Raw genomic sequence first — 13,533 nt, 5'->3', positions numbered from 1 at the left:
AGACCAAAAAGAGTCCATTTAGATGTAAAACATAGTATAAGAAAGCTTGAAAGAAAACTTACTAATTAGTGTATCTTTCCTATAGTTAGTTGTCAATACTATCTCTTACGTGAGGATTTGCTCAACTTTCTGTATAAATTCTAAAACTAAATATGCATTTGAAAAGTGAGAAAAAAGGCATATTCACAGATTGTTTTTTCTGCCAGTTCTAAATAAATAAAAGGTTTATAAAATGTTATTTCAAGTTCGACTGGCTTCCAGGGGAAAAAAAGAAACTAAGGTGAGTTACTCTGATATTTCTAATATTATTATTCTTCCGAAAGACTTCATATATTTGTTATTTAAAGATTATAATGATATATGCATGAATATTTACACATATCCAAGATGTACGTATTGTGGCTACCATTTTTAAAAGAACATAACTTATTTTACAAAAGGTAAAACCAAATAATTTGAGTCTGTACTCAATAGTTATTTCAATGTCTAGTAGTAGTATCCAAACTCCTCTGCAGAATTTAAGTTGAGAACTACAGTTTAGTCATTTCGTCCAGGTAAATTACCACAGTGATCAAATTTCTCACATCTGTGATGCTCACCACAACTTGCAGTTACTGCCGATTAATAGCCTGAGATTAATTGTTGGAAATGCCGCATAATAGCTGTAGTAGAAAACATTTTAAACGCAGAACCACATATATGCATTAAACAGATGTGTCAGTCCAACAGTTTAGATTTTCACTATATTTTGCCATATGGTAACAGGGATCATGTTTCACTTAAAATGTTAGCAAAAAGATGCCCTACAGCAATATTATCATTCTAGTTTTCAAAGTACACATTCACAGCCATGTCTGTTATCCTCCTGTTATTAGATTCCCTATTTACTCCAATTTTAATTAAAATATTTTATAACAGTTTTTTTTTTAATTAGTGCCAACCAGGTCAAATATAAATATTACAATAAGAAACCTATAGAATATGACCTGGCAATGGAGAAGCAGATTTTACTTTGTATTATTTTATTTTAAATTATTTTATTTTATAAAATCTGCTTCTCCATTGCCAGGCCATATTCTATAGGTTTCCTATTGTAATATTTATGTTTATATTTGACCTGGTTGGAATACTTATATTTGACCCAGTACATAATACTGTGAGGGCCACGAAGACTGGGATGTATTTTTGTTCATTGGGCTTCAGGGCTTCAGTAACTGTCATTACTAATGTACAACCAGTTCTAGGTTAAATCTGGCTGCCAACTCTTACTTTAATCAGACTGCTATAATAACCTATTACCATGATTTTATTTAAAAAAAAAAAAAACTGTAGAAAAACTAAATTAAAATTCCATCTTTTTAAGTATCAAAATATGAGGCCTACCCATATCAGGAAGGACACAGTGTTGCCACCAGTGAGTTAGAACAAAAGATACAAAGTCCTTCAGTTCAGGGGGTCTACTGGTCTACTGTCCTTGTAACATAGTACTAAATTCCTTTAGCATAACTTAAGGTACTGATGAAAACGATGCCTTCATACTGTTTACACATCACACTCCATACAGTATTTTAATACCATTTTCACATCACACCATCTTCATTATAATTGCCTATGATTCTCAACTATGTTTGGAAAATAAAGGAGCAAGGTAGTATATAAGTAGCTCAATTCTAAAAATAATCTCCAAGTAAAAATAAGTAGCTCGATTCTAAAAATAATCTCCTCCAAGTAAAAATAAGCAGCTCAATTGTAGCTCAATTCTAAAAATAATCTGTTTCAAGTAAAAGCAACATATTTTCACCATGATGGGTCATACTTTTAGTTTTAGGAAGGCAATTCCACATGTTAGGATACCTAGCTTTTAAAAAATACATTTCTGAAGCAATCACAATGTGCAATATAAAAAACATGAAAGTCAAACCGCCTACCAAGATACAGTTTTCCTTGATACATCTCCTTCAAGTAAAACATTTAAGATATAATTTAGGCAGTGAGTAGATCTAAGCTGATGAATCACTTCATTTGGCCACCCTTGCTACTACTCCAACTCAGAAGAGTCCTTCTATCCACTTATGAAGACTCTGTCAAGCTTTGTACCTTGGGAATGGAATTGCAACATCATATGTATTCCTTCCATACATATTTTTTATGTTTCCATGTATTTAATTCAAAAAAATTATTTTTATTTGCCTGACCCTCACACTCTCCATATGACTCAAGTTGTCATTATAAACACATTTACTTTAAAGAAGGATGTATGGTCTCGAACATTAATGTCAACTTTGACACTCACTTAAGGAGTCATGACCACTTCATTGTCTATGCTTCACAGCTACCCTTTTTTGGTGACCATCATTCTCACTAAAGTAGATGCAGAATTCATGAATGGAAAACATGTTACGAGTTGTCACGGAATGTTTAACTTTGTCAATCAAAGTTGCTTCATCTTGGTTAAAGTCGCAGTCTCTGTCTATAGTGCATTCTGTATTCATCAGGGCAAAATTATAAAAAAGTTACAGGTAGAAAAATTCCTCCAAAAAAAGTTCCTTAGGGACAAAGCTGGGGAGATGAGTGGGGACCCCGCATTTTAATCACAGTAAGATGAGCTTTCAGAATCTTCACAGTCCCGTCTCAATGTTCATTTCCAGCTTGGTTGCCTTTTGATCTTGCATGAATTAATAATTACTATGAGTGATATTAAATGATAACAGTAAACCTTCAGGCAATATTATATGCCAGACACTATTATGCATTATTTACTGATTTAGTAATCAAACCTACGGTAATCATGATCCCTCTTTTACACAGCTGAGAAAGTTGAGATATCAATTAGATAACTCAGAGTTTTACACACCTAGTGAGTGACAGAGCTACCATCCAGGCATTCTGAGTCCACTGAACGTGGACAAGACAAATTAGGCACGTGCGCACACACAACATACACACACACACAAAAGAGCACCGGACGGGGGTGTTCACAAGGCTTTAGATCATTACAGCTATATGTTGTAATGAAGAATGTGAAGAATGTTTCTGGGCTTCAACCTCCTCCCTGGAAAAATAAAACATTATTTCACACAACATCATGTCAAAACACATTCTAAGCTTGGAATTTTATAACTCAAAGATTCCATGTGTAGCATACGGCCTCCTTGCTTCCTATTAGCATAACTCAATACTAAATTCAGGTATTTACGTGTTCCAAGAAAAATGCTAAAACAGAAAAAAATGTCCTCAGATAATGACATAGCAGTGACTGGAATAGAAGAAGAAGAATTTTACCTCACATACATCATGCTTTAAGCTTCCTGGAACATAATAAGAAGCAGTTTCCCCGAAGTCTTTTTATTATCTTCTAGAAGGTACTAGATTACAACAATTTTTGGATAATAAACTAGAAAAGTGGGTAGATAGGCTAATTATTCCTTCAAATCAATACACAAAAATATTCTGCATTACTCTTACACCAATGTATACCAGAAATTAAAAACATTTTTCCATAGAGCCAACCCACAAAATGTAATATTATGATAGTGTCATGGAAAAACTTGAGACTACGAAACTTAAATTCTCTGAATGCCAATTAAAAGTACATAGCTTTCTTATAGATAGTAGCCAAATTAATTCTATAAAATGCATTCAGAAACACATAAAGTTGAACTATAAATGCATTTCAATCTCATTCATATTCTCATTATCATCTGGCTTAGTTTGATGAAGCCATTATTTCCTTATTTCTAACTTCATCATTTCCTCATTGTAATCACTATACCAAAGCTAGTTATTTCACATTCATTATGTTACCTTCTAATTTAAAATAATTTACCTACTCTTAAAATACTCTTCTTTACCAAAAATGCAAAGTAAACTTTAAATTTTGCTATCTTTTAGTTAACCTGATACAAGAATAATTCTTCTAGACAAGATTATCACAAAACAAGTCCCTGGCTTTTTTAAATGTAGATAAACATTACATTTGACATAGTCACAAACTATAATTATTGCCTTTGTAAAGTTAAGAGATTTACTCAATGTATCCATATAAAATTGTAATGAACTTCAAAGTCAATTAACTACCCTACAAAAATCTAACAGTATTCAAATGGAAATGACCAAGACAAACTTGGTTGAACTTGTTATCATCTTAAATTCATCACACATAAACTGTCCTAGTTTGTTGAAAATCAACTTTATACTCAAGGTTCCAAATTGGATTGCATTTCATTCTCAATGGTAAGACAAAACAATAACTTTAAATCTCTTTTAAAATTATTCTAGCAGACTATCTCCCACAGGAATTGTATTAAAGGGCCACGGCATTAGGAAGGTTGAGAACCACTGATCTAGAAAGCTTTGCACTAATAGAGACAGAAGTAAAATTACAGAGCAGTTGGAGGATGGAACTTTGCAGCCACTAAACTTCTTCCCTGAACTGTCCCTTCTGTGATACAAGCCACAAAATCAGACATGAACTCAGCTGCCGGTCAGTGCTGTGGTGCAGGGCACTGATCTTCTTACCCCTCGTGAGCACAGACAGAAGACTGAGCAAGAAAACGTGAAGCTGCGGGTTTAGTTCCTCCAGCCACCCCACTGCAGCAGCGGAGCCGGCAGTGTGACCTGCCTGCCTAAGACTCCTGCTTCCTGGGACTCCTCTGCTGCCACTCTTGTCACATCTCCGGCAAGCCTGAGACAGGACCATGACAGACAAGCCTGTTACAAACTGGTTCTGTCACCACAGAGACTTCAACGGATCACCCCGTGGGCAGGACAACAAAGAGCAGGGAGGACCCCAGCCGGATTGTTTTCTTAAGAAAGGAGCCTGACCCAGCTGCCCACACAGGGGCCAGCACACGCGGGGGCTTTGCTCCCACTGGCAGCACCCAAGTCCCCACATCTCTCTGGCCACTGTGAAGGGACTCCAAAGCAAACCACACCGACACGGTGCCACCATAAAATAGCTTGTTTCTTTTGTCAAAGTTTTTTTTTTCTCTGCTAAGATTTATAACTGTTTGGGAAATGTAGAAAGGAAAGGAGAACTTTTTTTTTTTAATTTCATGAAATGACAGAAACACTGCAACCCATCCAAGTGCCATGTTCTTACAGTTTTCTTACACTCCATCATCATTTAAGCAATGAGACAAATACCTCTGAATCAAGTGCACAGACATGAAAAAGAGCCACATGTAAAAGGCATTTCTAATAAACATTGTAAGTTAAAATATTTCAGTTACGATACAACTATGGGTTTAAGTGTCCTATACAGAAACAAGAGAGCTCGGAACCTAAGTATCCTTATTATGTAAATGTTTTATTTAAACTGTAATTGTTCCTCAAAGCAAACTCTGAACATTTTTGTGACAATTCATTTTTCATGCTATTGAATTTCTTTTTTAATAGTAAAGGCCTTAAAAAAAAAAACTCTTGTTTTCTTTTACTCTGAGAACTGTCAATAATAAAAGAACAGCAAGAAATTAACTATATTGTTTGTTAGAAGCTACAATGTTACCACAGATAGATACAAACAGAAGTAGTTATTAAACCAATCAGCTTGCCTAATAAAAAATTTATGAGTAGGGGGAAGATTTATTCCAATAGTTATATCTAAGATATCAGAATAGTACCTTTACTTGATATTTTAAAAATTAGTTTCTTGAGAAAACAATCTCTGGTATCTGCTCACTTTCAGGAGACACCCCTCCTTTCCCTGCCTAAATCCCAGACCCCATCAGACACCTCCCAGCACTATTCTGCTGAAGGTGCCATTCAAATCTATTCTCAGCGTAGCCCAACAATTTCTTTTTTATAATTTTACATACACTACAATCAATCGAACCCCCTCAATTCATACTTTCATAAGATGAAATTAAACAGAAATGTACTTATTTTTTTAACCACACAGGAAATCTTAGACTATTTTGAACTTAATAAACTACACATTTTGCATTTCACAGAAGCTATGCAACTTACTTGTCAGGAAGATGGAAGTTAGGGGTGATGAAAAGCAACTGTCTTTCAGTATCATTTATCCCATATCCTTTTTAGTTAGTTAGGGAGATTGGCGCATAGTAATATGAACAAGGGTGACCAGGAACAGAGGAGTAATATGTGGGAAAAGCAGACAAAAATCAAGCAATAGAATTTGCTGTTCAAGCCTTCTATAATCGGCTCAGAGCCACATTCACAACATGGTTCCACTGCCAATTTGGAACCCAGCCTTCAGCTTTGGGGCAAGGAGTGAATGGCTGAAATGTGGGACAGCTCCCATCGCTTACATTTCCCCAATATGGGCATCTATAAATGGCTCAAAGCATAAAAAGAGAGTCTTTGCTCTCTCCCCACAATCCTAACTCAGTTCAAAATAGTTCACATCAGTAACCATTTCTGAGTGTGAACTATGTGCTGTACTAAAGAAGCTTAAAATACAACACTCAAAAAAAAAAAAAAAAAAGACGTAAGAATTAAGTGAAAAAGGAAGACATTTTAAGATGAAGTGCCCCAAAGGAGTAAAGTGGAGATTCTGAGTAGGGGATGGATTGGACTGATCCAAAGATAAAGGAAGAGCTGGATGCTGAAAGATGAATTGAACTTACAAGCAATAGAGGAGCTGGAGAGACAACAAATTCTATTAGCAAGGCACACAGGGAGAAATAAATATTTCATTTGTACAACAGCACAAGGAGAAAAATCTTACTGGAACAGACAGCTACTGTTAGTAAGTGGCTGGAGAGAAAGTGAGACAGAGTGGAACCAGATCGTGCAGGACTCTGAATACAGTTTCACAGTTTAGAATGCAGATTACACAAATGACTAAAGGCGTTTCAGCAACTGACTGCCTTAAGGACTAAAAAAAGGTTTAGTACCTCAGAATGTAGGAATACTCTCTGACCCTCAACTTCCAACTATCTGAAAAGAATTGAAATTTAGATTAAATACATGTTTCATTGGGTCAAACTTTTTTCTAATTCAGATTTTTTCCCTTTCATTTAGTAATATTAAAAAATTCAAGAGGAATCCCTATTAATTCCTTACATTTTATCTTTAATTATTAATATATGCCAGATGCCCAAAATGAAGGAAACGTTCTGTAAAACAGTATATAATTCAGTCCCAAACTACTAGGCTCAAAAAAATCTCATGAAACTTATTATGTATGTAGATTAGAAATCTGGCTTAGCAAACCATTCTATGCATATGATTTAACCCATTCACCTTAATGTATATGTTTTTATCTACAGTTTACATTTTAGTTTCCAAATCCAATCTAAATAAGTATGTGTCTGTACCAGGCCAGTAATTGGTTTTAGAGCAGTTATACCTTCAAGTTCTGGTTTCCTAACTACAGAGCCCAGTGTAGTGGGGGGAATCCGTGCTGCCAAATGGTTGGGATGTTTGCTTGTGAAGTTGTCACAACTGAGTCACTTAAGCTCTCCAATTGATGCCACTTTAATTTAATTAAATATATATCTCTGAGGAGGAAAACCAGAAAGGAGAATAATTATGGTTTATATTTGAGGTGCTCTCATCATCTGCAGAGAATAGCCAAGTTAATTTTGCAAATTAATGTATGTATGAAATGAAGCCTCATTGAAAGCTCAAAGAAAAAGTTAGAAGAGAGGTATCAATTTGAAAATGTATACCTGAAAGACGAGCAAGTAAAGGGAAAAAGAGCAGCTGTCAGCATGAGGAGGACATGCCGTCACTACATGTCCCTGCTGGAATTCTCCCACAGACCCATGCACTCTAGACCTACGGGTCCTCACTGTAGAAGAGAAAGTCGACTTGTGCTTCTCCAGGCACGTACAACCTGGGGTGGATTATGTTCGATAGTTTGCTCATTACCTAACTGTTAAGATTATTACATGGACTAAACCAAGGAATATGAACTACTATGCCACAAACATCGGAAAATTTCCTGACAACCTCATTAATCACTCTCCTGCCTCCTAACATGAAAAACTTAAAAGCTTTGCTAACAATAATGTTCTTTAACATGTTATATTACATATATATAAAATAACAGGCAAGAATGTAACATTTGCCAAACTGTTCTTATCACAAATAATATAATCATTAGAGCAAGGACACAAAATTTGTCTTATGCTGAATCAAGCTTTAAAATTTTTGATTTAAAATTTTTGATTTCATGCCTCACTATACACCTATAGTCCCCGCTACTCAGGAGCCAGGTGGGAGGATCACTTGAGTCCAGGAGTTAGAGACCAGTAAAGAAAATACAGCAAGACCTCTCTTCCAAAAAAAAAAAATTTTTCAAATTATACCTGCAAAAGTAAATATTTATTTAAATCGATTTACTTTTACTTAATGCATTAAATATTCCCACATTTGAAGCAGAAATGTATTGAGACTACATCGTCACCACTTTCAATTCTTGCTTCCTTTTCACATAGACATCTCCAAAATCTCCTGATGTTATTGTACATACATAGTTGATAATGGCCCGTAAACATTCACTGTTTGCTGTATTTGCAGGAACTGTGTCTAGAGAATAGGACGTGAAGAATATAAAAAGGTGTCAGTACCTGCCTTGAGGACAAAGCTTACCCTCTAATGGAGAAAGACAAATACACCATCAAATAAAAACAGCTCCGCGCAGAGGCTGCCTGCTCTGGAGCAGGAACACGGAGAGCTTGGTGGGTAACAAAGACCCATTCTGCCTGAGGGTGGGGTGGACGCACGGGGAAGAGACTTTAGACCAGGTCTTCAAAGATAATTAGGAACTCACTGGGTGAAGGGAGGGCTAGGGGATCAGAACAGCCAGCACCGCACAGACATTTATGAGCAAGGAAAAAGAGCAGTGCTAGCAAGGAACATGAGAAGCTGGACAGGCCTAGAAAGCAAGAGAGTGAGGCTGGAAAAGTAGATGGGGAGAGGCTGTGAAGGGCCTTGTAGCCCATTAGGAGGAGTTTCATCTACATGAGTAGAAAAGCCCGTGTTTCTGGAGGTATTTGCAGAGGGTCCTTCCCACTGTGAGAACTAACAAGGGCTACTACTTCTTGCAGCTCATCATATTTCAAAGGAAACTAGTACAGTTTTAGAGGTCAGATGAAAAACATTTTCCTTTGTATCTAACAAAGTATAATAATATTTATCTTATTCTTAATGAGAATAATGAGGTGAGCGTTCTCTTCTTTATTACTTAGACATTCCTACTGATACTGTTTTTACTTTTGAATTAAACTTCCATTCAGACACACAGAAACATTAAAAATGAGAGTTATTGCCTTCTGCCTATTAGAAGTCATAGCCTTTTGGGTCCCTATTATTCCACAGAGTTTTGTACTGAAATATTTTTCAAGCTTCGATATGTGTTGTATCAAAAACAAATTACATTCAGAATTATATTGGTAATTCATTTTATTATTCTGGTTTTTAACTAAACACTTAACGCTTAGTTACTGACGCAAAGAGCTACCCTACGATGGGAAAAAATATATTTACAATACAGCTCAAGGTACAAAAACGTTTTCCCTGACTTTGGCGTTTATAAAGACCACAATTTCAACTTGCTTTGAGGCTGCCTCCGACCTCCCCTCCCCGTTCTAATTTGCAGCATTCCACATCACTAGTCATTAACAACCAAAGCGCCCTTCAGCTGCACCATGAAAGACCATCACATTATTACAAATAAACAATCCCTTCCTCCCTTGAACAAGTGACACATTATTCCGAGCACGTCTTCACTCTGCTTTCACTGCTCTGCCACGGTCCCCATGAGTGGGAAGGGGTAAAAAGAGAGAAAAAATATCCCACAACTTGTCTAACACATGCGGAGGATGATTTGTGTTCTTACTTACGGGACAGGACTGTCACTGCTGATCTGCTTTCAGGTCTAGAGTACATGTGATAAGGGCTGACCTCCTTTAAGTATTCACACATTATGCACTCATGGAGAGCAGGCAGGGCACAAAAGTCCTTCAGATGTTCTGGACATCAATCAAGTTCACAGCATGAAGCCTGCCAAACTTTTCTTCCATTTACTCAGGGAGAGGATGGGGGAGTCCAAGACAGACTTAATAAAGTTTAAAGCTGTGCCACAGTATATTTGGGGAGACCATTGTTATTAAAAGGGTGCTGTTTGAAAAAATTCTCTACAGTTACCACTAGCAACAAAAAAAAAAATTCACACACAAATATAAAAAGACAACCAGATTTCTTTCCAGCTTTGAAATTTCAAAACTTTTATTATAAACTGGGTCTCAATGGCTTTAGCAGACGCTATTTCCTTTTGTGAAGCCATTTTGTTAAGGATATATTTCAAAAACTAAAAATATAAATTTTCCATTATAACCACCATACTTAAGAGGTATCTTTTTTGAGGCATTTATAAAAGTCACAGAGGAAATGGATTTGTTACAAAATAAACGTATCTTAATATAAATTGGACGCTAGTCAACAGAATAAGCCATTTTTCCACCTAGTACAATTATAGTATTATAATTAACTGGCAAGAGCCCCAATATTATGGAGTAGACATGACGTTATCTTCTGATATAGGCTTTCAATGCTGGTCTTTTATCACTGTCCCTCCCTACAACTCATAAAGGGATTTGGTGTAGCTTTTGAAAAAGAAAAGCCCCCAAACTGTGTTCGCCTAAAACATTGAAACACTATGTCCTTGGAACATAATAATTTGATCAGCACAATCAAATCCATCAGAGCAAGATGCTTCACGGAGTTTGATGACACAGTATCTTAAATCTATAAAAAAACCCATTTACCTAGAGATTGCAAGAGACTTTTTAAAAGCTAATGACATGCTAAGAATATGACAATCATATGCACAGCCTGTGCACAAGAAGACCAGACACGAAAAGGTTAACACAAGTCATGAGGCAACAAAGCAATAACCAAAAGAGCAAGAAGAGAATTAAAGGCAGCTTACATGATTAAACTACCAAGGAAAATTAACTTAGTAAGTTTGCTAAAATAATTGAAACAAAAATAACAAACCCTGCAGATCATGTTATACGTGTATAATTCCTGCATAGATACTTAATTTATTATCTGGCTTCAGTGTTACTGTACTACAGGATTATAAAGTCAAACTTGCACCCTAGTAAGAGGGCAGTCGATGATTGATGAAATCTGTCGTTATTCTGTATTGTAACCACTATAGAGCAAACCATCACTTGGTAAACATGATTATCTCAGGCCAGAAACTGCAATGGAATGGGAGGAATATGCCTTGGCAGGAGTGAGGAACCAAAGAATCCAGGGTAGTAGTTATTTCCAGACGGAAAATAGAATGAGGACATCTCCAACGATGACGGCAATGATGTTGATTCTATGTCTGTGATCCTCACCTACTCTTTGTTAGGCACTACATTATGCACCTAACATTGAGGGTGGAATCAGAAGTGTTCTGGATTTTTCCAAATTTGGGGATTTTTTTGCATATACATAATGAGATATGGGGATGGGTCCCAAGTGTAAACATGAAATCATTTATGTTTCATAAACATCTTAGAGCCATTACCTGAAGGTCATTTTATGTAATTTTTTAAATTACTTTGTGCATGAAATAAAGCTTCTGTATCATCAGAAAACCAAAGTGTCACTATCTCAGCCACCACAGTAGACAATCTGTGGTTGTTTGGTATAACCATCATTCTTGACTCTGAATTTATATGCTATCAATAAGCAATCTTTTTCTTACACTTGTTCATATATTTACACGTAGTATTTAATAGTAACATACGCTATACCATTCATACAGTAAAAAAACATAATGCATCAGGTGTGGAATTTTCTACTTGTGGTGTTATGTGGGCACTCAAAAGTCTTAGATTTTGGAACATTTCAGACTTTACACTAGGGATGCTCAGGCTATATTATCTTTTTTAATCCTTGCTGTCTCCCTGAGCAGTGTGTAATATCATTTCCAGGGCAGAAACAGTCCATACAGGTGCTGGAGGACTCAGACTCTGGGAAGCTGGTGAGATTAATTCAGAAATCATGGCTGCCAGAAATTCTGATAGCCGAGCCAAAGAGAATTCAGATATTCTCAATTCCAAACCTCACCTTCAGTGACAGCAAACAGCAAAAGCTGTGTGTGCAACCGGAGTGCATTCAGAGGTCGGGGGTTCACATCTACTGAGAGGCAGAATGCTCTCATAGAGCATGTAGATTTTTTGTTACAAAAGCAATTATAATAAGAATCAAAATACATATGTTATCATTGTAGTAAGGCAGTATTTTGAATACATTCTTTTTAACTTTCCCAAAAGCCCATCCATAGTCAAGGCAGGTATTAGCAAAGGGAGCTAGTAATGTGAGTGCAGCAGCTTGGAAATGAGGAAAGAATCCTCGAATACACCTGTGCCTGAGGAGGTACAGCAAGCCACAGCGAGGTACAGTGAGGAAGTCAAGTGAATGAGTCAGGCCATGGAGTTCTCGCCTCACCAGAAAAGCCTCTGTTTATTTTCACAAAGGGGGCTGTTTTCTCCACACTCAGAGAAAAGCTTTCCAGAAGATTTACTTTACCCCCCATAGGAGAGTTTTTTGTTTGTTTGTTTAAATAACAACAGACACAGGAGACTACTGTATGGTTAACACTCTGACTCCTGGACACCACAGAGATAAAATCACACACTATGAAAACTGAGCACCCACGCCGACTTACCAGAAGTTCTATTTAAAAGAGATTCTAAGAACATCACCTTCTTTAGCCAATTAGTGCTAAAGCATCCCTGAGCAGAAAATCAAAATCTCTATTACCTGTTTGCATCCATGCTAGCCCTTTATAAATAGCTGAATACAGTTTTGCATCCAAACCAATTTCTGAAAGAGGATGACTGTCCACTCTGACTTGCGGTCAATTGTTCATGAAATTCATATAAATCCAATTTGAACTTATATAGAATAAATAAATTGAAAATGATATTTTAACCAGAAATGATATTTATCAAAAGGACCTAAAGTGTAACTCTTATTTACATCTTTGAAGAGTAGATGCTGTTTTTCCAGTAAAAAGTAAACAGTAAACTGTTTTTCCACACACCATATGCACATAGCACCTAGAAAATCTGTTTTCCACTTGGAAAACACCTCAAATATGAGAATTGCCTAAGAGAAAGTTTCAAACAGAAGATATCAGTAACAGAGGGGGAAAATGTTCTCATTTAGCACATACTAACTTTTCTACAGATAGCTTCCACAGTGCTATGAAATGTCAGTCCGTACATCACACATTTATTAGTAGATTTCGCCCTGAGTAGTCTTCAAAACCAGATGGCAGGAAAAATACAAAGGTTTCAGGAATTGAATGTTTTATTTAAGGTGACATTTAAAATCTATGTGCATGCAAAAATACCTTCAAATAGGGCGGCGCTTGTGGCTCAGTGGGTTGGGCGCCAGCCCCATATATCAAGGGTGGCGGGTTCAAACCCAGCCCCGGACAAACTTCAACAAAATAATACCCAGGCATTGTGGCGGGCGCCTGTAGTCCCAGCTACTCGGGAGGCTGAGGCAAGAGAATTGCCTAAGCCCAGGAACTGAAGGTTGCTGTGAGCT

The 13,533-nt window shown here is 36.6% G+C and overlaps 1 protein-coding gene across 3 annotated transcripts in view; it reads right to left on the bottom strand.

The window, feature by feature from the left end:
* BMPR1B (bone morphogenetic protein receptor type 1B) overlaps positions 1 to 13,533 on the bottom strand; it is a 393,880-nt gene that overhangs the window by 98,013 nt on the left and 282,334 nt on the right. Inside the window, exon 1 of one of the 3 annotated variants that reach the window (XM_053609343.1) lies at positions 5,968 to 6,099. The exons of the other annotated variants lie outside the window; for them this stretch is intronic. Within the exon in view, the coding sequence (XP_053465318.1) occupies positions 5,968 to 6,022 (55 nt within the window). The 5' untranslated portion in view covers positions 6,023 to 6,099. Of the gene's footprint in view, positions 1 to 5,967; positions 6,100 to 13,533 lie in introns of those variants that run through there. 3 annotated transcript variants of the gene reach the window in all.

The sequence above is a fragment of the Nycticebus coucang genome, chromosome 1 (assembly GCF_027406575.1).
Source record: "Nycticebus coucang isolate mNycCou1 chromosome 1, mNycCou1.pri, whole genome shotgun sequence".
Taxonomy (NCBI): Eukaryota; Metazoa; Chordata; class Mammalia; order Primates; family Lorisidae; genus Nycticebus; species Nycticebus coucang.
Note: the sequence above shows the minus strand (reverse complement) of the source record. Positions and strands in the feature narration are given on the sequence as shown.